General features: G+C 52.4%; 2 protein-coding genes across 2 annotated transcripts; both read right to left on the bottom strand.

The window, feature by feature from the left end:
* Positions 1–331: 331 nt before the first annotated feature.
* LOC128272296 (integrator complex subunit 11) lies at positions 332–2,425 on the bottom strand. Its single transcript, XM_053010075.1, has 2 exons — positions 804–2,425; positions 332–736 (listed from the first exon to the last, which is right to left on the bottom strand). Exons 1-2 carry the CDS (start codon positions 2,336–2,338, stop codon positions 442–444), a joined length of 1,830 nt encoding a protein of 609 aa, XP_052866035.1. The 5' UTR covers positions 2,339–2,425; the 3' UTR covers positions 332–441.
* A 478-nt stretch (positions 2,426–2,903) lies between these two features.
* LOC128273419 (uncharacterized) lies at positions 2,904–5,251 on the bottom strand. Its single transcript, XM_053011375.1, has 6 exons — positions 4,938–5,251; positions 4,729–4,831; positions 4,422–4,655; positions 4,109–4,358; positions 3,537–4,040; positions 2,904–3,445 (listed from the first exon to the last, which is right to left on the bottom strand). The coding sequence occupies exons 1-6, from the start codon at positions 5,078–5,080 to the stop codon at positions 2,916–2,918; spliced, it is 1,764 nt and encodes a 587-aa protein (XP_052867335.1). The 5' UTR covers positions 5,081–5,251; the 3' UTR covers positions 2,904–2,915.
* Between the last annotated feature and the right edge of the window lie 8,246 nt (positions 5,252–13,497).

Genomic DNA, 13,497 nt, shown 5'->3' with positions numbered 1-13,497 from the left:
TGAGCCGAATCAACTGAGCTACAGCATTTCACGCTACCAAAACCGTTTAGCCTACGCTTCTTTCTTTCTTCGCCGGCAAGCACGCGCGAAATGTGCAACTTAGCTCTGTCTCTTTCTTACGGTCGCTTGCTCAATGAAATTCCCTTTTCGAGCACTCACGTCCGGCAACCTTCAAACTTTTAAATTGGCCGTTACGCAACGGGCAAGTAATACCCGTCAGAGTTTCGGAGTCGGAGCGCGTTTCTCGAAATGCGTAGTCGAACCACAGTGCAAACGCTACGGATCGTGCAAATCCGTCTATCGGTTTTATTTTCAGGATTACACAGTTTATTTTGCGCTTTCCAATAACACTTAGCTTTTTCATAGGGCGAATTTGTTCGCCACTGAAAAATATTAACCCCATTCCTGTCCTCGAAAGGCTTTTGGAACTAAGACGCTTTTTCATAAGCTCTGCAACAGCCCCAGAATGTAGCTCCCCAAATCCTCATCCTGGTTGACCCATGAAACATTGCAAATCTTGTGTCCAGCAGCGGCGCCGCCGCCGCTGCTGCTGCTGCCCTGTAGCGCAGTCTCGTCTGCTTCAATTTTAATGTTCACCGACTCGACGTTAATCGAATTGTTCTCATTCATTGTCACCGTCCACGCTCCGGATAGCCGCTCGTTCAGCATGTTGTACAGCTTCTCTATGGTACGCATCGGTGGTCCGGGATCGTCCAGTTTGATTTTCGAAATGAACCTACAAAAGAAGCATTTAGTACCGTTTCCCAACTGTCGGACCACCGTCTCTCGACAAACACCCGTACCGGATTACGTGCCGATCGATGCCCGCTTCGTTAAAGATCTCGTCGATGCTCATCAGCGAGATCTTGTTGTCCTTCATCACCAGGATGCCGTGGATGATGCGGCGCCGTTTCGGATCGGGTGGCTGCGCGTTGTACTTCTTAACCTCGTCCTTCAGGATCGACAGAGACGTCTCGACCGGGATTTTAATCGGCGTGCTGATCGTGCACGTTTCCCCGTTGGCCGGCGTGTAACACTCGATGCGGAACTCCTCCCGAATTTTCTCCTTCAGAAACTCCATCTTCACCGCCTCGCCGTGCACGAGCATCACGTTGCGCGGCTCGCAGAACTGTATCAATTGCATGATTCCTTTGGCATCTGCGTGCGCACTGAAGCTCATGTACTCGACCGACATTTTCACGTCCACCACCTGTCGGTTCTCGAACTCCACCTTCTTCGCGCCGCCAAGAATCTTGTGGCCCACCGTTCCCTGCACGCAGTAGCCCGGCATGATAACCATGTTGTTCTCATTCGGGGCCCATTTCTTAAATATCTGCAGCGACAGACCGGCGTGCAGCATCCCCGGCGTCGCGAACACTACCATGGCACCCGGGTTGTCGATGTAGCCTTTGTCGAATGGTTTGATGTGCTTGAAGTCGAACATGTTGCGCTGGACGAACGTTTTGCGGATTTTCTGGTTCGTCCAGGTGATGAACATTTTGTAGTAGTTGTTCGCCTTCTCCGTCAATCCGACAGCAAAGTAAACCGGATACTTGAGGTTCATTCGCTCCCAGTAGGTTTCCAGCAGTATGCACAGTTCCTGAGCACGGCCGAGGGCAAACACGGGGATGAGTACTTTGCCACCCTTCGCCACGCATTCGTGCACCTTCTTGAGGAAGTCTCGCTCGCGGCACCGCTTCGAGTCGCGTATCGTCGTTGCGTACGTACTCTCGGTGATCAGTAGATCCGGTTTGCACTTGTCGATCCATGCCGCGCCCAGGTGCCGGTCGGGCGTCATATTATAATCGCCGGTGTACACGACCGACTGCGATCCGACCCGTATCCAAAACATGGCCGCCCCCAGGACATGGCCCGCGTAGTACGCCTTAATCTCCAGCTCGCTGTCGACCATCACGCTCTGGTGTAGCGTCACCGCGATCACCTTCTTCATACAGTCTTTGATCATCTGCGTCGTGAAGAAGTTACTTTCACCCTTTCGCTCGACCGCCACTTTCCGCATGTCCTCCAGCAGGATCGGGGCGATGGCTTTCGTCGGGTGCGTCATATAAATCGGGCCCGTGTAGCCCACCATCTCCGTCATATACGGTAGTGCGCCGCAGTGATCGAGGTGGAAGTGCGAGATGATCACGCAGTCGATGTGGTTCGTTATCGGACCCTCCGGTATGATGAAGCTGAAGTCGGGAAAGCGCCGCTCGTCGTTGTACCCCATGTGCATGCCGCAATCGAGCATAATGTTTTTGCCACCCATCGACAGCAGAATGCAGCTCCGGCCCACATCCTGGCCTGCGCCGAGCGGTGTGATTTTGATGTCTGGCATCGTGCCTCGTGCGCCACTGGTGTCCGCACAGTATCACTCTAGCTGGATTGATCCGAATGCAGAAAAATACGCACCATCAAGGCGCAGAAACGCGATAACAGCGCGATCGGGGCCAACAACGCATACCTGTGTAAACAAACACGAATGCCGATTGTGTTTGACAAAATGAGTTTGACAGTTTGAGCCACCCAAGCGCTCACGATTCATCGCCAGAGGGCGCTCGTAAATATTGCGAGCAACACCGATTTATCTGGCATGAAAGCATCGAGCGAGAGAGACAGCGAGACATTTTTCGAATTTTCGGTTTCTTTCTTTCCAAACGACGGTTGCGATGGACATTTGAATCCGCAACATGTTGTCTTTTCATGGATAGAGGACAGATGACAGAAGGCGCTCGACCGCGGGCGGTGCAAGGATTCTATAATGCAGGCCAAGACCGCTCGTCGGTTGTAGCCGGATAAGTAAATCAGTAAGTTGTTACATTTGCTTATGTTATTTATCACTTTCCGGTTATACAATTGTTCGCTTATAAATATTACATAAAATGCTAAGAAATATCCTTTCAAACGTCGCCGAGCTAGGGCATACTGGTGCGCTCGGTGTTTGGTTCTATGTTCAGTGCAAATTCGGCGTACGGCGGCGGTGGGCTTTCGCCCGCTGGCACCGTCTGTATGTCATGTGGCCGGTAATTCCGGGGCAGTGTGCCACCGGAACCGGCCACCGTCGGTCTAATGATGCTTACCCACGTTGGTTGCAGTAGCAGTTCTTCGCTGGTCCCCTCGACCAGCGTTCGTTCTCGTTCGTAGTTCTCGGCGTTGACGCATTCGTACCAGGTCACGTCGTCATCGGTAAGGCCCTGGCCCGGGCACGGTTCGCGGGGTTCGTGGGGGGCTAGGCCTCCAATCGGAGCTCGGGGTGGCATGTGTCTGTTGTTGATGTTCGCAATCTGCGAATTATTTCGTACGTAGCGGGGCTGTCGTTTGGAGAACAGGTTCACCAGGAACTGGCGCGTGTGCTCGTGGTTCTGGTATATTTCCTCATCGCGCACCGTCGCCGATCTGTGCGGCCCTCGCGACCGGGCGGCCGGTGATTCCGTCAGTCGACTATCTGCAAGCGAAGGAAGGGGAGAAAGCACCACAGTTACTAGGCTGATCCGGAGGGACGCACGCCGGAGGCCTTGGTTGGGAAAGCAAATTACGTGCAAAGCGATTGCGGGCCTGGAACTCACGCCGAAGCTCCTGGTGGAACTGTTTCTGCTCGTCGGTAACGGTGTGCTCCTGGCGCCTGGCGTGGCGCTTGCGGCAACTGCGGATCGCCCAGTAGATTATGTACGTGCCGAAACCACCGATAAGCATGCCCACGATACCGCCGCTGAGAAACAATTCCAGCCGCGAGTAACGGCCACCAAGGGTGCGCTGATGCCGCGACGCAAGCTCCCGGTAGGAGTTAAACAGGTCGCTGTAGCTCTGTTGGCATTCAACCAATCGGTTGCATGGCTCTTTCGATGGACCGTGGTTGCTGTAGGAGCAGGTGATGTTCATGAATGCTGGCCAGGGAAGGCTTCCGTCGTTCGCTGTCTTCGCGCGGGTTCCGTTACCCCAGACTTCCTCGATGTCCACCTCCTCACGATGGTGATCGCCAAGCGAAGGATCTTCCATCATCCGCTCGAACTTACTGCCGGAAACGTTGCGCTCGGTCAGCACTAAGGGGGAAACAGGAAGAAGCTCCTTAAAGTCCCGTTTCACAGGTAGGCAACCTCTAACCACTTACGGCAGCTTTCCACCTGGACCCTGGCTATCCGCTTTTTCATCCATCGGACCGTACTGCGGACCGACTGCGAACCGCAGTCCCACCGATTGTCGTTTAAATCGATCGAGCTCAGTTTGCGAAGATGCGTAAACGGCGCAATTGAAATTCCGTTCATCACGTTCCGTGACAGGTCCAAGGATTGCAGGTTCGGCAGGTGCGTGAACATGGCGTCGAAGACGTGGGGAATGTGGCACTCGGAGAGGTGCAGGATCTGTAATGAGTCAGGTTCGATTTATGGCGCGAAGCGAGGATACGGCAGCTCGTACACTCTTACCGCAAGCGAGGGGCTCCTCAGGAATGGCTGGTCGGACAGCATCATGAAGTTGTTGTGCGACAGATTCAGTTCCGACAATTCAGTGTTGCGCTCGAACAGGTGCTCGTCCAGGCGCTCCAGCCGATTGTGCGAGAGGTCGAGCGTCGCAAGGCTGGGCAACCCGGAAAACGCGTCCAGTGCAATGGTTTCGATCGAGTTCTCCGACAGAAACAGTTTCACGAGATTACCGTAGTGCTAGAATGCGAATCACGAAGAATTAGTCACGGGTGTGGTGGTTGCCTCACGCCCCGGCCGCCCCGGTGCTTACCGCGAGGCTATCGTCCTCAATCGATGATATCAAATTAATGCTGAGATCGAGAATTTCAACACCGGCCGGGACATCGGTGTGCGTGCTGATAAGACGCTCGTTGCTATCAGTTCCCCAAGGGGGATGGAAAAGAAAGATAAGTAAGCAACCAAACGGCCCACAGTGCACGGAAATTGGTTCGCGGATTTCGCCTAAAACGCCCGGAATACCTGCAGTCTGCTCGCTTTAGATCCTCCACCATATCACAGCTACAGCGTTTCGGGCAAACCTCACCCTGCGGGGCCGGCACCAGACGGCCGGCCGTGCAAAGGACCAATGAGGTGGCCAATAGGAACGCAACACCACGCCACATGCTTGCAGTTGACTTTAAACTAAGTTCACTCACTAAACACAAGAACTATTCGATTCGGAAAGAGAGATATGGAGAGACGATCTTAACCGATCGCAAATCGCTACTCGAGGGATTCCAAGGCACACTTCGCAGCCCAACGATTCACATTTCGACTCGTATGTCACCGTCTACTCAAAGGGCCACTGCCGAATGTCACCAACAAGCACAAACTGAACGTCGGTGGCTCGTGTTCCATGTGGCTCGTGGGTAGGTGCTCGGTACCTGTTGATAAGATAGGGTGATAACAACAACGGTGCTTGACTCAGAACACACACGCAGCGAGGCTGATAACAAACGCTTTCTTCTGCCTCTGCCTACCTGCGACACAGATGGCCCAAGTGGCAAGACCCCAGTGTTTACCCACGTTCCCGCATTTGTCGCACCGTCGTCGTGTGAGTGTCCGGCCTAGGGTAGCTGCTGTGTGCTCCGTCATTCGGCAGAGTGGCTGCTGATTCACGTCACGACCTGTTGTAGACGGATGCCCCATGATGCATCGCATTCCCCGATAAAGGCATGCTCGATGGCCAATCGAACGTAAGATAAAACCCTAGGGGACCTGCATGTAATGAATGAAAGCTTCTGTACGATCTCGTCCCGTGAGATCGGATAACGCGTTTGTTGATGCTGATTTGTCATCGTTCTTCAGATATTCAAAAATTGTTGTTTGAATGTTTTGAGGAGGTACTCTACTTGGAACCACAAGGCGCGGCTCTGCAGAGAAGCTTGTAGCAGCTCAGCTTGCAAAAGAATTGTAAATAGTAAGTAGAACAAACTTTTGGTCCCATTTTTGGCCTAATTTGGTTATAATACGGTCTGTGGAGTCTTTGAGTAAACCGATGATCTTCCAGAGGTAAAAGATCAACATCCCGAAGCTGTAGGTTTAGGGCCTTTCGTTCACCCTTCTGTCCAACTGGGTATTTGTCAAATACCAAAACTCCATAAATCACGGCGAGAGAATTGTTGTGGAACCGAAGGACACTGCCGGTGCCGGCCAAGCGTTGCCTCGCGTCTAATGTTCGGCATCGGTAGGCCCCCGGCGCTGTTCTTCAGGGGAGCCGGACCGAAATTACTAAAAACCCGCATCGGCCGCAGCGAACCAGCTCGCCGTGCGATGAAGCGTGAGCTGCGTGCGAACTGCAAACCGGGCCGGAGGGTGGCCGGAACACATCAAAGGAACACTGCCGCCAGCACGCCAACTTGAAGAGCCTGGTCAACCGAGCGTGAAACACAACCGCCGGGCACGTCGCGGCGTTCGGGGGGGCTGTGATATGGTTCCGAGTCAAAGGAGAAACCGCGTCCCGGTTCCGGGTCCAGCCGCCGGTAAAATTCGCGCTCAGTCCCGACAAGGACTCCAGGGCCAGGGGTAATTTAATAGCATTTAGCGTAATATACTTATTGGTCGCGTGAGTGCATGTTGAGCTGCTGCTGATTGTCCGAATGAAAATGGGGCAACCAGCCCGGAGATCCTACCGCGACTCACAGCATTAATTTATTCAAAACGGGGTATAAAGTCGTTCCCTTCAATAAGTAGGCATAAAGAGGTACTAATGGTAACGCTGTAATGGCTTCGTAAATGATTTCCCCAAAACCACGAGGCTGAGCCCGCATCGCGTTGCATTTAATGACTGGCGTGCTCCGGGCTCGATAGCCACTGCGGCTGCGGGTTCCTGTGTAGCTGTCGAGTGGAGAAGTCCGGAGATGGGGACGGCAGCCTTTGGACGACAAATAGCCCATCACGTGCAGCAAACTTCAAAGCTCCATTATGTACGCCGTTCATACGCCTCAATCTGGCCGCAGACCGACCGGCCGACCGACTGGCCGGACTTACGTGTGACGCGTGATGGCAAAAAGATGCAATGAAAATGCCGTGACCGAAAGGGTGAGAGAGAAAGAGAAGAAAGAGAGAGAGCGAGACAGATAAGCAGCGAAAAGGCACGCTAAACCCGAGATGTAGCTCAAATCGCGGGACCGAACGTACGAGCGGGAAGCCGATCGTAGTTCCGGTTGGTTGTGTGCGGTCCTCCGGTCTCCAACATCTGGCCCGCCACAGGAGGCGGGTGGGATTGCAGCCTACAGCAATGCGTAGCCGGCGGTGGCGACGGCGCAAATTTTCTGCATCGCTTCCATGGCGCGCCCTGTTCGCCAGCGTGCAATCGGCGGTCCGGCGGTATCTTGTCTTCGTCCGATAGACACAACAATCCCACACGGTCTTGCGACGGCCAAGGCGGACCCTTCGCGGAGTCCTCCGCATGGCTTCACGAACGATGCCTGGCGGCTGCGGCCGTCCGCCAGTGCCCAGCATAATTACAAAGAACAATATTCCGACAAAACTATAATAATTCTCGGGCAACCCCTGACGCGCCGCTCCGGTACGACTTCGGTCGGAACCCTTTAATTAAGACTTCAGCCGGCTGCTGCTGCCGTTCTTCCGCCTGCCGCCATCAGTGGCGCGTTCGAATTTCTTGCCCCTCACACAATTGCTCACAATCATAGCGCCCGCCGGCACTTGCACGACTTCCATTAGATCCTGGATTCGGTAGGGACGCCCCATGTAGGGCCCACGTTCACCCTACATGGGGTTCCGCTTCTTGTGATAAGTTTCGACGCTGAAGATTACGCTCCTGACCCCCGGGGGATTGGTGTCCAGTAAAGACAACCAACGAACGGCATCTCAGAATCACTCCATGATCACTCCATGATGTCCGAAACTTGTTTTCTAGTGGTTTTCTTAATAACTTCAAAACTTTGCTTCATAATCCTTGTTGGACCAGCAAGGTTTCGGATGTTTGGAAGAAGGGTTTGAGACTTGAGGTTGAGAACTTGAGGTTTGTTAAATAGTTTCTTTTCAATATACGCTGTAATTCCTCTAAGGGAGATATTGGACCATGTTCATAGAAAACCAGAATGTCTCCGCTGTGATGAAGAACGTCACAGCTGGTTAGTTAAACTGGAAAATTATTGGCGCTGCAAAACAGTGTTGTACAAAATGATCAACATTGGTCTTATTCGAAATATTCGAAATATTTGAAATAGTCGTGCGAATAGTTCAACTTGGAGCTATCCGATGGTACAATCAAACTATGAACACGTGAACTATTTTCAAACTTGGCTTGTTACAAAAATCGGACAAACTCTTGCGGTTTAGTGTCTACGGCGCAAAATAAAATAATTGCGAAACCTGCCCGACTGATAATAATGCCAGGCATCCCAGGGTGACCTGAACATCTCCTTGGATTGTAAAAAAACGACCCAAAATACAGCGTACAGCGGCGGAAAGGATACACATTAAAGGTGTATGCTGCGGGTCTTTCGGTCGGATTTTGAGTTGATCAGCTCTCAGTTTTTTCCCTCCGGCCGTCCGTCGCGAAGAACGAATTGAGAAACCACGTAACCATATGGAGAGACTCATATCGGCCGGCCCGGCAGCTATCTATCGAAGACACATAAATTAATGTATCATCTTCGCCGTCCCGAGCGACGAGCCCACGGCCATGAAAAAAAGAAGACCCCAATTTAGTGTGCTGGTGCGTGTGTTTGAAAATGAAAACAAAAGAAGAGAAGAGCCTAATATCGGGGCGGTTGTTAAAACCGCGTTGCTCGGCGCGCCGAGCGACGTGTTAAAATAATTCATACCTGTCAAAGGAAGCAAGCGGTTCCTTCGTTCGGGTTGCTTTTTTGTTTTCGGATCCGAAACCCGCTCCAAGCGGAGTGGCAGAGGGACGGGGCAGGCAGCCAACTGCCACGGAAATGCTAAATTTTACACCTTCGAAAGCCACCGAAAGCGCCTGCACCGCGCCGCCATCACCGTTCGCGCCCAAGAAGGGCGTCACGGCGTCACGATCGTTAATGGTGCGGCGGCGTTGCTGGCGTTCTCTCCGAGAAGAAGATCAGATTGAAAATATGAATATTGGAGGCGTGCAGAGCGCGAAGACGGTGTCGGCCCCGGACCAAAGCCCGCGGGGCAATGCCGGTCGACCGCGCAAGAAACCGTAACAACGGGCGGCGAAATCACACCTTGCCGCCGACGAACTGGACGCGCGGATGATGCGGGTCGCTTTGGTCTCACCGCGCGAATCAGCCTCACGCGTACAGGGACGGCTAATTTTCGCGTGATCATAATTTCGATTCGACAACGATCGCGGGGATCGAATCTAGCGTTGCGCCTTAGCTCGCTGTGAAAGGTGCCAGAGTTACATCCAAGCAACCATCTGCAATGCTGAACAAAACAGAACCGCTAAAAAGCGGAAAATATTACAGAACCGTGAACGATACGAGACCCGGAAAAAGGAAAGATACGAAAGTACATCTCAAGTGGAAAGCTGTGCTGTGGAAACTCGCCGTCAGTCCCAAGCTGTCATACTTCCCCACGGAACCAACAGATGGCAGATTCATTGGTTTTGGTGTTGAATATTACAGTCCATTCACTAGTCCATCTTAAGTATAGATAGTGCCCAATTCAGGAACCCAGAAATCCTGAACTCGTAGATGCCGCCAATCCGGTGATCGGCACTGTACCGCCGCTTCCGAGCGAGCTGAAGACACTTTTATTATTGGTCACCCTGTCATTAGTGTTCGCTACTTCGCGTGTGAGTTTGACGCTTGGTGCGCATTCAAGTCATCGCGCACGCATTCCGGTCTTATGAAACCTTTGATTCTGTAGGAACCATTTCTGTTGTCGGCACAGTTAGGAAGTAGCGCCTGTGCCAAGTAGGGAGAGATGCTCCCTCACGAGGCTGCCATTTGCAACAGTTTCCAGGAATAGGCGCTCGGAGGCGCAGAATAGCCTTACTGCCGTACTTGGGTCTTGAACTTCCTGTAGAAGCTCCAGGAGTCGCTACGGATTCGCCTGTACGGAAAGATCGTGTAACCTGCGTCCAAACCGTCCAAACGCGCCGTTCCCTGGCGTCGTCGGCGGCGCACTTTTTCTTCTTTTGCGCCGCCGCCGCCAATAATGAAGCCGCCATTTAATTGATGCCGCGACCGCGACCGGCCCCGGGAGGAGGGCATAATCCTTTCTCTGGTCCCCGGTCGCCCGTCTATCGGGAACCCATTTACGATCGAGCGAGCCGCGTTCCGTTCCCCGTGGCGGCGGAAAACAACGGCAGATAAGCAAACGGAGGAACGACTGAAACGCAGCGCGACTTCAAGGGGCAGCATCAAAAAGCAGCATCTCCGGCTGCTCCGGTGCCCCGTGTGCCTCCTCCTTCGGCCGCCCTGCAACAAGGGGGCCGACTGGTTTTCGTGCGCGGGCTGCGTTTGCGTGGTCGTCGCGTCCCGTCGTCGTCTGCGGCGTCGTGGTTGTCGGCTGCTGCGGGTTAAAAAATTATATACGCCCCTCGACGTTAAATGTTAGGTTACGACGGGGGCTGCACCGCCCTGTCCGGTTCCTGCCGCCGCCACGGCCACTCTTGGGCCATCTTTGATCTTTCGCCGCCAGACCGGTGGCGCTGCGGTCGAAGCCCCTTCATCGGCCCCGTAAGCTCGCCGGTCGGGTGATGTCTGCCGATCCGATCGGCGTCTCGTCAGGTACGGAGCTTGCGATCGCCTGCCAACGATAGGTGCCAGCCGATGAGCCGCGATCTAGAGATTGGGTTCGGTATGATGGACAGCGATCCAAGGACCGCGACAGCGCATGGGCCGCCAAGGGGCTGGGACTAATTAAAATGTCCGCAATGCCGGTCGCTCGGTTTGGTTGCGATGCCCTGGTGCTTCGTATCTGAAGACTTGGTGGACACTTGGCTCACTGAACTTTGGCGGTGGTTGCCAATTTTTTCGTGGGATTAAATTTCCTTCCCTTCGCGTTCTTGGGACACTGGAGACGTTCGGATGTGGCGTTCGTTTCTATGACGCAACTTTGCACACGCTTCCCCTTAAAGTTGTCCCCTGTTTTACCGCCCCGTTCCTTACTCTAGTCTGGGTTTTGCCTACCTTGGGGAGTTAGTTAGGGAAACTGTTATTTGCAAAGGGAGCTAGGAATATGCCGATAGCAGCGCAATCAACGCGCGTACCCAAAAATGCCGGTAAAAGTTCCGTAATCGTTCCAAACGGATCAGCAACTGAGTGAAGATGTTATCCTATAAAAATAGGCAACAATCACTTTTGGAAAGTTTACCATCAAAAAGCATTAGAAATGACGCAAGTTTCGATCTGCCCCGAGTACAATCTAGCAATTGAAGTTGGTCATACTGGTGCGCTATCAAAACGAAAGGTACCTGTGGCATCCTTCTATCTTTGGCCTTCCTCATTTTGTTTTTATTTTCCCCTTTGATATTTTATTCATCTTGTGCATTTTGCGTGATTCTTTTGTGCTTTTGTTTGTTAATTGTTCGTCGTCCGCGTAGCGTAATTCGGCTTCATTCGGCGCCCGGCTACCGTGTGCGGACGGTGCGCTCCAAGAAACGATAAATTAGCAAGCGGCATGAGCGGCTCGGCGATCAGACCTTAGGACCCTGAGTGGTGAGCTCGGGCTTGGAGTTGGTGGCGACGAGGTAAAACATAAAAACCCATTGGGCCCCAGCTCGGCCCGCCGGAACGTCGGTGAATGCGTAGGATGCGATATTAATTACAACCATCGTCCTAATGTGCCCACGGCGTTCGTTCCTTCCTTCACAGAGAGATGTGGCGGCGAGAAGCTGTGGCGGCCACAGCGGCCGGCGGCCCATCCTCCCCGGGATAGTAATTTGCTTCTTCTGTGTTTTATTTCGTTCCTTCCCCCAACTAAATTACAGTTCGTCCCACCTTCTTCGGCTCGGGAAAGGAAATGCGGTCCTGGGACACCTTCAGGCGCGCGCGTGGTAATTTTTTGATCGATGGAAACATTAAGGTGTAATTCGAAGCTTTGCGATCGCGCTGCCCCTGCCCTAATGACGCCGCCTCGCCTGGGTCGCCGGGACCGTGCCGAATTGCAGATAGAGCGTTCCCGGCCATTGTTTCTCGGCCGGCGCGAGTCCCGGGAAATCTACACCCGACCGAAAACTGTCTCCAGGTTCACGCAGCACGATCGACGACGATCGTGAAACCACCACTTTCTTCAGATTTAATTTCAGACCGGAACCGGGAACCGTTCTGGCTGCAGAGTGCGTGGCGGTACCCATGGCGTGTAGCTTTGAGTAGAAGTTCCAGAAGGTTCGCTATCGTTCGAGAAGATGCCGAGACGACGCGGTTTCTGCGTTAAGAATTTCATCTTCACACGCATCCCTACGGAGAGAGAATCTGAGGCCAATCTGGAACGCAAATTTGTTCCGGGAGCACAGCCCGAAAGTTTGGGCATCGAACGGGCCAATTGTCGACGGTAGGTGAAAAGGAAGGTTAAGAAAGCCGACGTTTTGTCGAGGATCCGATTGTGGTGGATCGGAAAAAAGGGAAGAAGGAATGATTGACGGCGGCGGCGGCGGCGGCGGCTGAGAACACAACACTTTCTAATTACGTCCGCGCGCGCCCGCAGCTTTGGCGTGAATTGTAACTAATGGCGCTAATGGATGGCCAAAGGAATCTTGGCTATACGCCCGTTACGAATGCACAATTTGTAACGCATTGGTCTCGATAGTAGCTTGGTGTGGGGAAAATTGAACTTGTCGACGATTTGAAAATGTTACCCTTTTGAATTGACAGAACAGAGGCAGGTTTCTTGGAATGAACAAAACACAGGTTTTCTTTTATTAATTTCGAAAGATATGCGTAACATTTTTAAACATGTTTTCTACCCTATCTTTCTACCCTTCCCAAACGATTTGACATTAATCTTTAACGTCAAATCGTTTATAAGTCTGCGAATTCATATACGATTTGACACAAGCACATCGATTTGACGTTAAAATTTGGTTTACGGTTTACGGTTCGTCTGGCCCTCCAGTTAGGTTTAAGGCCCATTCCCGGCTACGATAATCGCTACGATTTGTCGCAATGATTTGTCGTAGCGATCTGCGGAGCGTCCAGACGCAACGATTTCATAACGATGCACAATCGCAGATCGATACGTTGTGTTCAGTGTTGTCCAAACAGCCATGGAAAAAACACTTTTGAAACTAAAACTCAAACGTTCATTTTGCTATAGCTTTCTCTTTCTGCCTTCTCTCGTGCTGCTATCTGCTTTCTCTCTTGCTATAGCAAAATGACGCTTCGAACCATCAGCACACGTACACTTGTATGGAAATGAGACAGATATTAATGCTCGTTTGCTCAGATTTTCTAGATCTGCGTCGATGGTCGACAACGACCGAAATTGTTGCAATTTCGCTGTCCAGACGTTACGATTTGTCGTAGAGGGAAATCGTAGCGTCTGGACCGGCCTTAACCTCTCACTCACGAATACCAACACCAAAGTTTACAGGCAAAGAGAGCATGTTCAGCGAATATAGAGAGGAATTGAAAACCAATGA

The sequence above is a fragment of the Anopheles cruzii genome, chromosome 3 (genome assembly GCF_943734635.1).
Source record: "Anopheles cruzii chromosome 3, idAnoCruzAS_RS32_06, whole genome shotgun sequence".
In the NCBI taxonomy this organism is placed as follows: Eukaryota; Metazoa; Arthropoda; class Insecta; order Diptera; family Culicidae; genus Anopheles; species Anopheles cruzii.
This window is presented reverse-complemented; position numbering and strand designations above follow the sequence as displayed.